Source organism: Carassius gibelio, chromosome B19, assembly GCF_023724105.1.
Source record: "Carassius gibelio isolate Cgi1373 ecotype wild population from Czech Republic chromosome B19, carGib1.2-hapl.c, whole genome shotgun sequence".
Lineage (NCBI taxonomy): Eukaryota > Metazoa > Chordata > Actinopteri > Cypriniformes > Cyprinidae > Carassius > Carassius gibelio.
The window spans coordinates 12,079,572-12,095,780 of record NC_068414.1 but is presented as its reverse complement, the minus strand read 5'-3'; the positions used below and the strand labels follow the sequence as shown (position 1 = coordinate 12,095,780).

At 36.4% G+C, this 16,209-nt stretch overlaps 1 protein-coding gene across 7 annotated transcripts in view; it reads right to left on the bottom strand.

The window, feature by feature from the left end:
• LOC127978985 (protein 4.1) overlaps positions 1-16,209 on the bottom strand; it is a 64,000-nt gene that overhangs the window by 13,124 nt on the left and 34,667 nt on the right. For 3 of the 7 annotated variants that reach the window (XM_052584039.1, XM_052584035.1, XM_052584041.1), the window contains exons 10-16: positions 15,577-15,674; positions 15,316-15,491; positions 11,273-11,505; positions 10,844-10,918; positions 9,632-9,670; positions 7,077-7,139; positions 1,152-1,322 (exon numbers count right to left, since the gene is read on the bottom strand). In XM_052584039.1, coding sequence (XP_052439999.1) covers positions 1,152-1,322; positions 7,077-7,139; positions 9,632-9,670; positions 10,844-10,918; positions 11,273-11,505; positions 15,316-15,491; positions 15,577-15,674 — 855 coding nt within the window. The remainder of the gene's footprint in view (positions 1-1,151; positions 1,323-7,076; positions 7,140-9,631; positions 9,671-10,843; positions 10,919-11,272; positions 11,506-15,315; positions 15,492-15,576; positions 15,675-16,209) is intronic. The other 4 variants (XM_052584038.1, XM_052584036.1, XM_052584040.1 and 1 more) reach the window with 4 other exon arrangements.

Here is a 16,209-nt window from a genome sequence, read left to right as displayed (position 1 = left end):
GAGAGCGGGGCTTGATCAGCATTAGTTGTTCTTATGATTCCGAATGATTTTAACAGGCTGACAGAATAAGCATTCAGATCCATGGGTGAAGTTGTCTAATTTACTGCCTGTCACAGCAAACAGACTATGACTGGAAAATACACCATTCTGACACTGATACTACATGATTGATGAAAACCTTTCTCTAAAAATGAGATTCATTATAGTTATTATGAGCGAAAACTACAATGATAAAAAAAAAAAAATGTATTTGTTAATTGGAAATAAAGGCTAAAGGCTTATTTATAGTAAAATATAAATGTTAGATGAAAAACAAAATTGGAAAATGTAAGAAATGCTGCTCTGGCAAATATTTTTTATTTTATTTTTTTAAGTTGAATATCTAAAATTACTAGAACTGAAATTAACAGAAAAAGTAATGCAAATTACAACAGGATATTATTATCAAAGATGAATAAATCTTGAACTAAAATTAAAATGAAAAATTATATATATATATAAAACCTGAATCAAGTAAATAATGTATAAATAAATATATAATAATAATAATAATAATAATAAAACTATAATACATAAAGAAAATTAACACTTAATTATGAAAAATCTGAATGTATAATAACAATAAATTTACACAGGAAAAGACAGTCTAACTTATATATAAAGTGACTTTTTTAAATGTGTCATCTAGAGGCTGGCAATTTATGAACACTTTGGTGATTCCACAGTAATACAAAAGAAAATGCAAATAGTGTTTCATCAGTCACTGAAAACAGCTCTGAAATCCATCCAATAGTTCAAAACAGATAACTCAGAAAAGAAAGCATAACTTACGCATTGTTCATTCATATCTAATTTGCATACAACTAACAAACTCTGAGTATCCTTCAAAGATTTAATGCCACTTTTGGCAAACTTTGGAAAAAACAGTCACTAGCTCTGTATTGACCTGTCAAAAACCTGTCAACATACTATATATATATATATATATATATATATATATATAGACAGCTGAACACTTATGGACAGCTAAAGTTACCTCCATTTCATGAAGCCAGCAATCTATCATCAAGACTTTTCCAGTCTTTATGAAAAAGGCATACAAAGGGTCAAATATCCACCAGTGTACAGTAACCTTTAACCCCAGTACTCACGTCGGGCTGCTGCTGGCCGTTGATGCTGGCGGTCCGGAAGGGCGAGTGGGTGGACAGACGCTTGTCCCACTCGCTGGGCCTGGGCTCGGGCACCGACTCCATGAAGCTTCGCTTGAGCTCGCTGATACTGCTGTGATGACGCATGATTTCTGTCTGTGTCTTTTCCACATCCTGAGAGAGAAAGAGAGGTCAAGGCAGAGAGAAAGCTCACCAAAAACGTCAAAAAAAAAGGAGGATAGAAGAAGAGAAATTTGGGAACCAGCAGCGAAATTGAGATAAAAAGAAAGAGCACAGGACAGATGAAGAATTAGGAGAGGGGAAATAACCCAAAGAAGACATCTCATTAGTAAGATGATCTGACATGAATCACTGTTTTACCCCAATCTATCTCAGGGGCGTCACATCTAGGGTTGGGAATCAAGCATTTTTACTGCACAATTTCAAGATATTTGGTTCCGTTAACAATACTTGAATGTCAAAAGACCCGATCTAGAGTGGGTTGTGAGGTTGCAGTCTGCATTGAATATGAGCAACACTTTTAAAAAGAAAAATTCCAAAAGAGAGTTTTTGTAGTGATTCCACAGAAGACCACTTTTTGTCTTTAACTCATGGGCTTATAATGAGTTTGAACTCACCAAACAATTCACTTACTGAATTGTTATAGTACATTTAACATAAATTAAGACCAAAATCATTATATTTCCTGTGATTCCCATCCCTAGTCACTTTATTTTCAGTCGAGTGAATGACACACACAAAACCATTCAATAGATCAGCCACTGGCCACCAAGACACAGGTCTCTTCTTTACACTTTCACTGTCTTCTAATGTTCCTCTTTTTCATCACCTGCAGCCCAATTTGTCTCCCATCATCTCAGCTCAGTGGCACTGGGTAATCAGCTATGCTCAGACACTGTGAGGCTATGAATATTCATGTCAGAGAGGAGGCTTTGTGATTGCCCAAAACAAATGATCCATGTGTGCACAGACAGATTGTGATTAATGAGCTTGAGTTTATTCACATAACTCCAGATCTGTGTCTTGGTGCCCAACAGAACATCTGCGAGAATGAAACACTCTCATGACAAACCATCCCTCATCATCTCCATCAGACTACAGACTGACAGCTGACACTTAAAAAAATAAATAACATTGCCAAGAAGTTTGTCAGTCTCCTTAATTTTTAGTTGTTGTTTTTTTTAAGAGATAGTTCACCTAAAATGAAAATTAGACCATAAATGACTCAACCTCATGTCGTTTACAATTCGCCTGATTGTAAACAAGGTGCAGTGTTTTCTTTTCTTTGCACACAAAAAGTATTCTCTCAGCTTCATAACATTACGGTTGAACCCTTGACGTCACATGGACTATTTTAACAATGTCCGTACTTCCTTTATGGGCCTTGAACCCGGTAGTATCCTTGTTGTCTATGCAGGGCCAGAAAGCTCTAGGATATCATTGAAAATATTATAATGTGTGTTCTGAAGATGAACGAAGGTCCTAAAGGTTTGGAACGACATGAGGCTGAGAGAATGACAGAATTTTCATTTTTGGGTGAACTATCCCTTTAAGAATTATTCAAGTTACAAGCTGTAACATTTAAGATCACAGGTTAGTAGTTTGAAACAGCTATGTGGCAAACTAATAACAAATGAAAAGCATTGTGGTATAGTTAAGACACTATGGTTTTGTTCCAAACTCTAGTGAGCTGCTAAACTAGACATTTTAAAGTGGAAATTAAACATTTATTAGAAAAACATCTTAATTTCCAAATTTCTACCTAACTATCTAGCTAGTGAGCCACCATGTTGGAGTGACATTGCTATCTACATAGTGGTGCTGGTCAGTTTAGATACAAACATATAGAGCATATAACCCACTCAAAGTCTTCTCCTCTAGACGTATATGTGAGAAAGTTTGAAATCTTTGACCAGTGCCTGTGCTTTTCCTCTAAGATATAAGGGATAACGATATATCTGTACTCATATGTACAGTTAGAAAAATCTTGCTGCATATGTACAGTACAATGCTAATGGTAAATTTCGCATTACACACACTATACACATGTAAAAAACAAATTGTATATACCTTGTTTGGCAGAATTTTAAGGTAACATTCTCATTCTACATATCACTTCCAAAAAAGGAAAACCAGGAATGCATTGCAATAAGGTTTTCAATATCTATTAAAGCATTGTGTCTGTAGCTTAGCAACATGTTAATATCAGCTCTATAACAATCGATTTATGTAGCATTGTTTTGTATGGTTTTGCTGGAGCTTACTTTAAAAGACAGTCTGGCAAGCAGCTCACTATGGTTTGTGAAAAAAAAAATAGAATTTTAGTTTTTAAATCATTAATCAATCTCTTCTAATGCTAATTTGTTATTAGGAGAGAGATGAGGTGGGGATCATGTGAGCACTTCAGAAGTTTTACCATTAGATAAACTGTCCAAGCTCCAGTGTCAACAGAGCCTGGGATCAGACATGGGTCAAATGACTAGATTCTAGCAGTTTCTAAATAAATAAATTATACTAAATAAATGATCTACTAAATAAATTATATGCTGTCATAATTCACTGCAGCATATGATGGATATTTGTCCCATGTCTGCTGATTTATGAAAGAAAGCAGAATGCAAAACAGTGCTTGGCTCAAACACCAACAGCAATATTAAACACTTAATATAATGAAACTGTATTTGATGCACACATAGTGTTATTGTATATGAAATTTGGTTAGATAGAGAGGTCACGGGGTTAGAAAAGAGGTTAGTACGTAAGTGAAGGGGTTAATGTCACAGAATCCTTCTGGTTTTCAGACTCATTATCAGACTCATTAGACCTCACAACAATGGAAACAGCCTTTGTAGTAACTATGTAAATATATGACTGGGACAGACTATACCGATTGTATACAGGTGCATCTAAAAAATTTTAATATCATGGAAAATGTCTTTATTTTTTGTAATTTAATAAAAATCACAAATTTTTTTATATTCTAGATTAACTGAACACAAACCAAAATATTTCAAGATTTTTATTTTTTTTTTTTGCTTACATTTTGATAGTTACAAGCTTGATTAGTTTGATTAATTTTAAATATATAAACTGGGTACCTCTTGGGCTAGTTTAGTACATGCAACCACAATTATGGGAAAGACCACAGACCAGAGAGTTGTCCAAAAGACAATCATCAACATCCTCCACAAGGAGGGTAAGCCACAGAAGTTCATTGATGAAAGGGCTGGCTGTTCACAGAGTGCTGTATCAAAATATATTCATAGAAAGTTGACTGGATGGAATAAGTGTGGTAGGAAAGGTGCACAGGGATGACCACAGCCTTGGGAAGATTGTCAGGAAAAGCTGATTCAAGAACTTTGGAGAGCTTCACAAGGAGTGGACTGAAGCCAGAGTCAGCCATCTAGAGTCACCACACTCAGATGTCTTCAGGAAAAGGGCTACAACCAAGCCACTCCTAAACCAGAAAAACGTCAGAAGCATTTCACCTGGGGTAAGGAGAAAAAGAACTGGACTGTTGCTCAGTGGTCCACAGTCCTCTTTTCAGATGAAAGTACATTTAACATTTCATTTGGAAATCAAGGTCTGGAGTCTGGATGAAGACTGGAGAGGCACAGAATCCAAAGTCCAGTGTGAAGTTTCTGAAGTCAGAGAAGATTTGGGTGCTGTGACGTCTGCTGGTATTGCTCCATTGTGTTTTATCAAGTCCAAAGTCAATGCAGCCATCTACCAGGATATTTTGGAGCACTTTATGCTTCCATCTGCTGAAAAGCTTTATGGAGATGCTGGTTTAATTTTCCAGTAGGACTTTAGCACCTGCCCACAGTGCCAAACTACTTCCAAGTGGTTTGATGACCATGATATTACTGTGCTTGATTGTGAAGAGGAAGATAAGTAACATCTGACAAACAATAAAGAGGAGCTGAAGGCCGCTATCAAAGCAACCTGGGCTTCAGTAACGCCTCAGCAGTGCCACAGACTGATTGACTCCATGCCACGCTGCATGCAGCAGTAATTCATACAAAAAGAGACCCAACCAAGTATTGAGTGCATAATTAAACCTGCTCTAGAGATCTTGAACATTTCTGTTTTGTAAATATTTTTTTGATTGATCTTTTAGAAAAAAATATTAAAAAAAAAAAATATTTTCCTAAGCTGTAAGTCATAACCATCAGAATTAAAGCAAAAAACTCCTGAAATACTTTAGTTTGTGTGCAGTGAATCTAGAATATAAGAAGGTTTGCTTTTTTTTGAATTAAATTACAAAAAGTAAATAACTTTTCCATGATATTCACATTTTTTGAGATGCACCTGTACTGTGTAACACTACAAATCAGTAATATTATAATCATGTGAACTGGCAACAAATAAAACAATAAAAGCATGCATTAGAAATCTAAATGTACAGCCAATGATTATATGTTATGCTGGAGCACAAAACCAGTCATAAGCATACATTTTTGGCTGAGATACAACTATTTGAAAATCTGGAATCTAAGGGTGCAAAAAATCGAAATATTGAGAAAACCGCCTTTAAAATTGTCCAAATGAAGTTCTTGGCAATGCATGATACTAGGCAAAAATTTGTAGGAAATTTATAAAATATCTTCATGAAACATGATCTTTACTTAATATTCTAATGATTTTTGGCATAAAAGAAAAAAATCAATCATTTTGACCCATACAATGTATTGTTGGCTACTGCTACATATATACTATACCTGTGTGGCTTATGACAGGTTATGTGGGCCAGGGTCACATATATCGGTCTAAACAGTAGACTTCAGTATATCTATGGGCTTGTCACAGTATGTTTAACCATGGGTAAATATATTTTTAACCCAGCCTAAAGGCCACTTTAACCCTGAGTCATGAAATCCTGTATTAGAAGCATGTCAGCATGTTTTTTGTAGTGCTAAACTCCAATCTGTGGTGCCAAACAGCATGAAACAATATGGTGCTAGAAAGTTACAGCAAGTAGTTTAGCAATTAAAAAACAATTGTAAACTTAACTATTCCCTGATTAAAAATCCATGCTCTTCGTGCAGCTGTTTTGTTTAGTTTCAGTGTCCCAGGGAAAGCATTAAAATTGTCAAATGGTGACAGAAAACGTTATCTAGATATAAGAGACAGTGTTGTTGCTGTTTTTTGTACATTAGCAGATTTATGCAGTGACAGTTTCAGAAGTGGAGGAAGACTAGCAACCACATTGTGGAAGCTAATGGGGACCCAAATAAATAAACAAAAATAAACAAAATAAACAAGTGGACAGTTCTGTACACATGCTTTACTTATCCAATCAGTAGTACTAAGCTGTTTGGTCATGCCAAACAGAAGGCTAAGTCAAGAAATTGATTACCCGGGTTTAATTTAATAATGTGAACAGAAAAAAAGATAACGGTTATAATTGGGTTATTTGTTCCAAGTGTGAAAAGCCCATTAGAAATATTTAGAAAAGGTAAAGGCAAGAGTCTACTGTAAAAATTAAAAGAAGGCATTCATGCTAAGAGCCTAATGCTCTAAAAGGCATCAAACGTTGCTTCAATTAAATAAATGTTACTCATTAAAAAGCTTTTTGCATGCGATCAACTACTGGCTACATTTTTGGATCGACTCAAATTTGCATGAAAAAAAAATCTAATATAAAAGAAGCAAAGAAAGAATAATTCCCAATCATATATTTAATAAAATAGTGCTAAGCAAACAGAGAAAAAATAGAAGCGAGTACTTGCATTACAGTTAGTGAGGTAAATAGTGCATGCCAAGCCTTTAGGGTTAAGCTACAAAACAAACACAAAAGAGAGAGTGTGGTGAGAAGAATGAAGAAAGAAACAAGATGAAACAGAATCTCATGCAGTGATACATGCAGCAGCAAAAACAAGACATTTCCAGAGTTTCCATACAAACCTCCAACATTAAATTGCTATGTCTGATATAAAGAGTTTCACCCTCAATTTTCTTAGCTCTTTTCTGTGAAGAACAGGGAAAAAATAGAGTTGGCAGTGCTTTGAACGTTGAGAAAGTCGTGAAATGATTCTTGGGTAATTTTTAAGGTTTGTTCTGCAGTTGCATTCAGTGTGTGGGGACGTGAAGGGATGGAGACAAATCATATATGGATGAACCCCAGCAGCCACGGCTAGACAGAGAGGAGAGGTCAGAAGTCAGGGGTGACTGTGAGGTCAGGGATAATTGTGCAATGGGTAAAGTTATGAAAGTGTAATGAGCTATCGGTTTAAAATTAAACTTCTCTTTGCCATCATTGGTGAAACACTATGTATTTGCTGTGCAACTCTGGAGTTATCAAAACAGCATCCTGACCAAGCCACACTGGCTAAACCTGTGTAAACTGTGTCTTGTTGTAAGCTGTATATCAGTGACTTTGTCTGTAATTTTGTGATAATCTATAAAACCACCCCACCAGTCAAAGGTTTGGACATACGTGACTGAATATTCATTTCTGGTGGGCTTTTTATCTAGTGAAAAAATAAGTGTGCTTATTGTATTAAATGTGCATTTGTAGTGTACTTCAAATTGCAAAATATTTCAGTACATTTAAAAAAAAAAAAAGAAGAATAATACTGAAATAAAAGACCACATAAGTGTACTGTCATATGTTCCTTATCACTTTCTAAAAGTGCACTTTATAATAAGGTCAAATTAAGTTTTATTTTAAATATTTTATTTCACTTTGTTGTGCTTATCTAAGTTTCTGAACCAACTCAGGCCACAAGTGATGGTGGTCATAGACAATGTATTGTGTGTTATAGCTTTATCTAGCATATGGTTCTGTGTAAATAAAAGTAGACAATCATTTTTAAAAGGTGTTTCTACTAGTTTTGGGAATGATTCACTGTGTGTGCTGTCAGGCGAGAGCACATCTTTAGAGAGCCTATCTGTATTGGAGAAGAGACCCACTGCTCCGATTTCTTCTTTCCTGCAAATGTTATAATTGCAAAAGCATCCAACTACAAAAAAGATCAACAGTACTTCAGACAGTTGCAGCTGAGGAGGCATAAACCTCTTCCCTCTGACATCCTCTCTAATGGCTGACAACTTTGACAATTTTTCACAGATACAGTAACAATCAGCAGCAGGCAATTCTCAACACAACAAACTTAAACACCCACGACTCACATGTAAATCTCTATTCTTCTCTTATGGAGGCAGAAGTCTCTAAAATTCCCCTCTCCAATCATCCTACCACTATCACCATCCTATCCTACCATTGATCCAATTCCCTCCTATCTTTAATACGCCATCTCTCCTACAGTTTAACCTGCACTCACATCCATCATAAATGCATCACTACGCACTCTTTCCAACACATTCAAGCAGACTTGTGCAACCGACACTAAATACCAGACCACCTGCGGACTAGTCTCTCCTCCAGTTCACTGCGAAAAACAATTAAGCAAGATATTTTCTTCTTTCTTCCCACAGAACAACTTGCTGGATAGAAAACCAGTGAGGATTTGACTTTATTGACTTGATTACAATGTGGACATTTAACAGATACGCCTTTGTGGGTGGAAAGGACATAATCCATCTTCATTTTGTTCAACTGGTATGCTGCCTTTGACAGTGTCTCTTTTCTAACCTCTCCAACATGGGAATCACAAACAAGCAGAGAAAGGCTCCTAAGTCCTACCTTACAGGTCGATTCTTCAGGGGATCATGAGGTATCAGCTAACCATAGGGGTACCACAGGGTTCAGTGCTTGGCCCCGTCTCCTTTTCAGTATATACATGTATACTACTGGGATCATCTAGGATGTGTGTTTGTTTTTGTTTTGTTTTTTCAGGAAAACAGGTATGTCCAAACCTCTAACTGTGTTTTTAGTGTAAATTGTGTATACTACTGTATAGTGCAAACAACTAACTGATTTTTTTTCTCTAGTTCTGTTATACATTATCTGCATGTTACAGTTGACAAATATTAAGTTTTGAACAAGCTTTAAATTACTTCTCTAAATGTCTCTAAATTGACTTAGTCTTAAAAATTCTAAAGTCTGATGTAAATGTCTTCTTTCAATTAATACTTATCCCGTTTAGTTTTAAACTTGGAGTAACTCAGGTTTGAAGCAGGGGAACACAGTTTATCTTCTAAAAAACGATTTTGTACAGTATATGTAAAAGACAGAGCATGACGGAGACAATGCATGCTAGAGTAAATGCCCCAATAACAATGCAAAAGTTCATTTGAACTTCACTCATAATGAACACTTTCCTCATTCCGTAAACCTCAGTTTATATTGATTCACTCACTGTCACTCCCTGAATACTAGGTTCATATCTGACAGCTACAGTGCTGACTTGTACAGCCAAACTCATACAAGTGCAAGCAAGATACAGGCAAAGCAGATGAGAAAATGTTTTTTTGTTGTAAAACATGGGCAGTGCGGAGATGATGAGTACAATGGCATCGTCCTCATGCTGCGATACCCATACGGAACGAGCTCTGACCTTCCTCATGCGCACCATCTCTGTGTCCGCTCTTGGCGACTGTTCAGACCCCAGAGGGGAAGGAAGAGAGCATGTAAGTGTTTATAAAAAGCATGATTCACAATGGTTGTGATTTCTTCACAGCTGTTCATGTATGACTTATAGTATGTGATATTGTTAGAATGATCTAATATATAGTTTAATACAAAAGATGATGGTCTATTATTGAAAGTTAAATTACTGCTTTTATAATTGATCCTTTGCTAAGCCTCACCTTAACATTTCTGACCAATCCAACACTGTTTTACACTTTAGATTTATGCATTTGGCTGACACTTTTATCCAAAGTGACTCACATTGCATTTTAGGTGCAATTCTCTTATGCTCTACAAGGCTACATTTATATGCTCAAAAATACAGTAAAAACAGTAATATAGTGAAATATTATTACAATCTAAAATAACTGTTTTCAGTATATTTAAAATATTGATTTATTCCCGTGATGCAAAGCTGAATTTTCAGCTGCCATTACATCAAACTTCAGTGTCATCAGAAATGCTAATGTGCTGGTCAATTATTAATAAAGTTTCTAATTAGCAATGTTGGAAGCATTTTTTTCTGCGTAATATTTTTGTCTTATCTGTTGTGTCTTGACAAATAAAAAGTATTCATTTCTTTTCTTAAACCATAATTACCCTAAACTTTTAAGTGGTAGTGTATCAAAAAAATATTAAGCATCTATATTGATCAAATTTATCAACATAGACAATAATCATTCATGTTTCTTGAGCATCACATCAGCATATTGTGATGATTTCTGAAGAATCACTGAAGACTGGCAGATAACATTTTGAAAATTTATTTTCAAATGTAATTTGTGTCTATACTGTACTTTTAATCAAATAAATGCAGCCTTAATGAGCATGAAGAGACTTCTTAGGACACTAAACAATATTCATTATTGCAAACTTTTAAACAGTGTATGTGTAACGAGGTATATTCATGTTTTTAACTTAAGATACTGTAACTCTTTTACATATATAAAAGACTGTAGTTGAGGGACATTTAGTAAAACTTGTCTGAGCGCGAAACAGTTATCAAAAGAGGTGAAGCTTAGTGATTGGCCAACTGTGTAAAATGTTTTCGCATATAATAACAAAATGAAGTTGGCCACTAAGGTAAATGACTGTTGTACATGCTCTTATGTGTTTGGCTGAAATCATGAGCACAAACCTGGCTCTTTCTCTCCCCATTGGTGGCGGTCACCAGCGGGGCATCACGGTGCCGTCGTTCTCGCCGGGCTACCGTCTGCAGCAGCACAGAGAGAGTACACATACTCCTGCTGTCTCACACAGACCTAAATATCATGGCTGCCTTGCATTTGTGGTCACAAGCGAAGATGCATTTTGTTGCTAATTTGTGCTGGTTATTATGTCGAGCTTGGTGAGAATAAGCCGTATATCTGTATAAACACTTAGTCCTACAAGTTTATGAAAATAGGTTTATCCTTAAATATTTGCTTTTAGCTGTACTAAAACATTGTATGGGGGGAAATGTGGACTCTAAAATAAATAGTATTAATTATGATTAAAATTCCATTCATTGAAAAAGCTAAAGTATAAATATTTGAGTGTTTTTTTAGCACATTTGTGTGTGTCATACCTTGATGTCAGGTGTGCCCTCTGCTTTGGTGCTGTGTGTTTTGGAGCCATCTGTCACATGGGCCTCTGCCTTCACCTCAGTGGAGCGAGGACGGCCCGTGGGTGTGGACGTCTCTTTACGGTCAGTGCGGGCGGCAGATGCTATTGGGGAAGCAGCCATGTCACCTGGGGAGACTGGAGACATGATGGGAGCGCTGACGGGACGGGCGTTCTTATCTGGGGTCGAGACCATGGCTGTCAGAGAGGGACATATGGGATAAAATGTTTTGCTTAAGTCATAGACTATAAATACATATTCACTTTAACATTCTGTAGACAATGTCAATTGTTTGAGTTTTGCCTGCTGTAAAACCAGTTCAGCTGTTTGCTATGAAACTCCGATGAGAGACAAGGTACAATTTTAAGGCCATCAAACAAAATAATATACAATCTTATCCTTATTGTGATTATTATAGGGTAATGTAATCCTAAATCGGTTGCAAAAAGCAACATTCACTGAATGCAATGAATGCACTGTAGGTCGCTTTGGATAAAAGCGTCTGCTAAATGCATTAATTAAGACTTTAGTACATCTTTATATGAAACTTAAAAAAATTATTCTATTGTACTGAAATGTGGTTAAATCATATTGCTGAATGTAGATATAAAATATCTGTAATTTCTACTGAAATTTGTATATACAAAAAATATATTACATATCAGCTCAAATGTTATATTGAAAAACACTGCACTACAATTATAATGATTTAACACATTAAAATAAGCATACCGCTTTAAATCAGAACAAAATATTGTTAAACCAGATTTATTTTACAAAGTTCACTTTTTAAAAATGTACTTAAGCGTGAAGAAACACCGTCATGAAAGTATGTCTCTTTAAGGTCACTTAAGTGGCCTTTTATTTAATTAATATTATATTAATCTGCACATACATTTTTTTTTTGTTTTTTTTTAGTTTCTTAGATTTGAAGCATACTACAAGTACACATTCAATACAACTATGCACACTTCTTTTTTTCACAAGGGCATGTAAAAAAATAAAAAAACTCAACTCTGAGTTAACTCAAAATTTAAAAATATCTCCAGAAATGTAACAAATGCTGTTGTTTTTTGTAAGAGCTGAATGTTTAGGAGGAAAGAAGATCAAGCTGAGGGGATAAATATCTACCTCTGGTAAAAGTGCAGCCCAGGAACACAAACCAATCAACCTGAACTGTTTTGTTTTTTTGTTCATGATATACACAGTATATATATTTTTTCGTTTCGTCTCTAGGACCTTCATGGCTTTTGAACTGATCCAGCTCCTGTCAGACTGTGGGAGTTGCTCTGGGCTCATACTGACCTGCCAATCAAACACAACTCCAACAAACATAAGGACAACTGTTTGCTTAGGTACTCCGAACCTCACTCTGCATGGACTTTAATGTCTTCACAGGTGCATTCTGGGAGTTGTGTTTCATAAAAATGAACAATACCAAACTTAAAAGCCTCAGGAAGCAACTTGTCAATCAAACTACTAACCAAAACAGCAATCTATCTTGCTTTTCCTTCTACAAGTATTTCAGAGAGGGTCGTTTGCTGATTGCATCCACTGACTGTAGGATTCATGGAGTTTTTATGTAAATAACCTCCAGTCTGCAGAAGGTAATTAATCTGTGTCCGTGTTCTGCCTGGGGGCTGAATGGTTAAATTAGCAGTGGGTTAACCAGGGTTGTTTTTTTGGATCGCACCCCTGCTGTGATTTCTCTCCCACAGTGAGTTCACCTACACTGCCTAAAGCAAGCACGGTTTATTTATACCACAAGAAATCACCTCAGAGACACCCTGGCTCCGTTCCAAACTCTAGTGAGCTGTCACTGTCTACACAGCCTCCAGAGACGCTCTCCATAGACACCCACAGCTGATTCCAGAGGGGTAACACTTTATTTTAAGAATCAATTCTCACTATTAAATAGTTGCTAATTAGCATACATATTACTAGCATACTGGCTGTTTATTAGTACCGGTACTTATAAAGCACATATATATGCCTTGTTCTGCATGATCATACTTTAGATCCCTCAAACCACCCCATACCTGAATAGGGCTGTGCAAAAAATCAAATGCGATTTTCATGCACATCTTACCAGTAAAAACACTCCTGTAATTATATCTCAAGCACGTGCGTTCGGATCAGGGTTGCCAGGTTTTTCACAACAAATCCTTGCAAATCCGTGCACCGGTGTCTTAAGAATTAATGTGATAATATATTGTTGTGTTTGTCATTCGTGTTGTTCTTCCTAGGTACCCGTTGTGGTAGTGTTGCAGTTTAGGAGATGCAGTTTCCGGATATGGCGTTGCATTGACATTCATGTTTCGTCACGCAGGGTGATTATGGGGGTAAACTTTGAACTTAATTCTTAAAGTTTATTTTATGGGGGAGGGTGTGAGACCCAGTGGCTTTTTTCTGCCTTGTGTGTGTGTTTGTGTTTTGATTGCTTGCAGGTGGAAGTTGATTGTGGTGTAATTGGAGGCACCAGTTTCTGGGTGTTTGCTCCCTATAAAGACTGCTTCCTGTTGGTGGCACGGGGAACTGGATTTGGTGGCAGACTGGCAGTTCTAACACTTTGTCTTAATGTTGGTTAATGGCATGATTGTAAAATAAATGGAGAGGTTTTGGCAATGAATGTATTTCGTCTTCTCCTTATTTGTTGTGATCCTTTGTGTTCGCAACAATGTCCGTCAAATTAAGTTTTGATTAAAGTAGATTTCAATCATTGTGTTTTAATCTATTGCTGTGTTCAAAAGTACATTGTGTCGACTACAATCACATGTAAAATCCTGGATTATAACTGATTTAACTAATTAAAATATAAAAATAACTAATTTTAACTGTAGTGTGTTATTCAATATTACATGTAAAGTACGTATATTTTAAATTTACTAAATTGCAATTTCATGAAATACATTAAATAAGTTTTAATAGAAATGTCTAGAAAAGTATATTTAGTTTATTATAAATACTTGTCAGTACATTCAGCAGTTCACATTTACAACAGAAGTGCATTTGAAAGTACAGACAGTATGTACCTACTTAAGTTCAGCTAACTGCATTTATTAAAAAATAAAAACTATAATACATTATTATTTAATTGCAGTTAACAGTGTGCAAAAACATTACATTATACATTCAGTTCACATTTAAGTTTATTCTTCTAAAATACATTATTTCTGTTTTTTTTTTCTTTCAAGTGCTCTTGATTAAAAGAAGAAAAAATAAGCTTAACGTCATAATTTTTTCACAAGGGTCTATATAGTGGGATTTTTATTATTATATATTTTTTTTCATCAGGTATATGCAATTAAATTTGTTTTTGAAATTCAGCTCAATGGAGGAATCCTATAGAGCAGCATGAGTGTGAAATGGACTTGACACACAGTTTGAGACACATTTCAGAAATACACTACTGTCAACATGACTTAGCCAAAATTTGAGGCACAAGATGGCCAGCAGGGGTCCACACCTCCGCTTGAAGACTGAGAAAGCTGTCCAGCATCAGGATGTTAGTGAGTAGAGCAGCCTGAATACTGAGTCTGTGTGTCCTTCAGCCAAGAGTCAACAGAGACAAATGACTTCTGATCACAGCTCAAATAAAAACAGATGCTTGCGGCACAGCTTACATAAAGAGTCCAACATCCCTATGAGTAGTGCTTTAAAGAACTGGAGAAACGGAGACTGAAAGAGAAAACAGGATCCCAAACAGAGCAAAAGGCTGGCAGTGATTGGCCAGAATCCAACAAAAAGGGCCAATCATCTGCCTCCATTTTCAACCTAACCAGCTTTATCCATACACAATCAGATAAATGGCTAAAAGAAAGGGAAAAAGGTAAGACTTCACCTTGATAGTCCACTTTAAACATTCTGCTGATTATAAGTAACTGCAACTTCTTCTAACCCTAACTTACTAATCCTCAATGACTGCTAGTTGACGTGTAGTTGCAAAGTTACCTATAGTTAGTAGAATGTCTAAAGTGGACTACAGAAATAAAGGAGAACAAACACACCTCCATCTAAGCTGCGGGACGCCCTCTTACTGGCGGAGCGCTGGAAATGCGGCGCGGGTCTGTCGATCATGGAGCTGGCCTGGCGGGTCTGGGCTTGAGTTCGGCCGCTGTAGCGAAACTTCGATCCCAGAGCCAGGAACTTCCTGGGAGTGGTGGCCGCTTCTGTGGACGTCAACCTGAGACCACAGAGTCACGTCTCTTCATCATGTACTTGGACTGGGATGGGAATACATGCTGTGATGTGCTGTTTGATATTCATACCTGAAGAACGTGTGATGCTCCACACACACTTTCCACAGTTTCTTGGCGGCCTTGTAGTTGGGCAGCTTAAAGCCAATGGCGCTTTCGTAATGTTCCAGCTAAAATTAAACAAATAGGAAATACCATTCTTAAACTAACAATATATATATATATATATATATATATATATATATATATATATATTAGGGGTGTAACGATACGCGTATTCGTATTGAACCGTTCGGTACGACGCTTTCGGTTCGGTACGCGGTACGCATTATGTATACCGAACGGTTCGTTGGAGTATTTAATTATATTTGAAAAAAAAAAAAAAAAAAGAGAGAGAGAAATATAATGATATGCGTTCAACAAGGTAGCCCAATAACCCAAACAACGTAACAGGCAACGCCCCTGACACTCCCGAAGAAGAAAAAAACACCATCTTATATGTTTATGTTAGGCTACTCAGCAGGCGCTCGCTCACTCAGTACGCGCTGAAGGCTCGTTGCAAAATAGCCAATGCGTTTAACAGACTAGAAATGAGAAGATCCTCCAATAACCAACAGGTCTGGTGTTTGGGTGCACTTTGGATTCCCTTTAAGCTATAATGGTGATGGCAAGAGAGTGGTGGATAAAAAAACAACGGTATGTCGC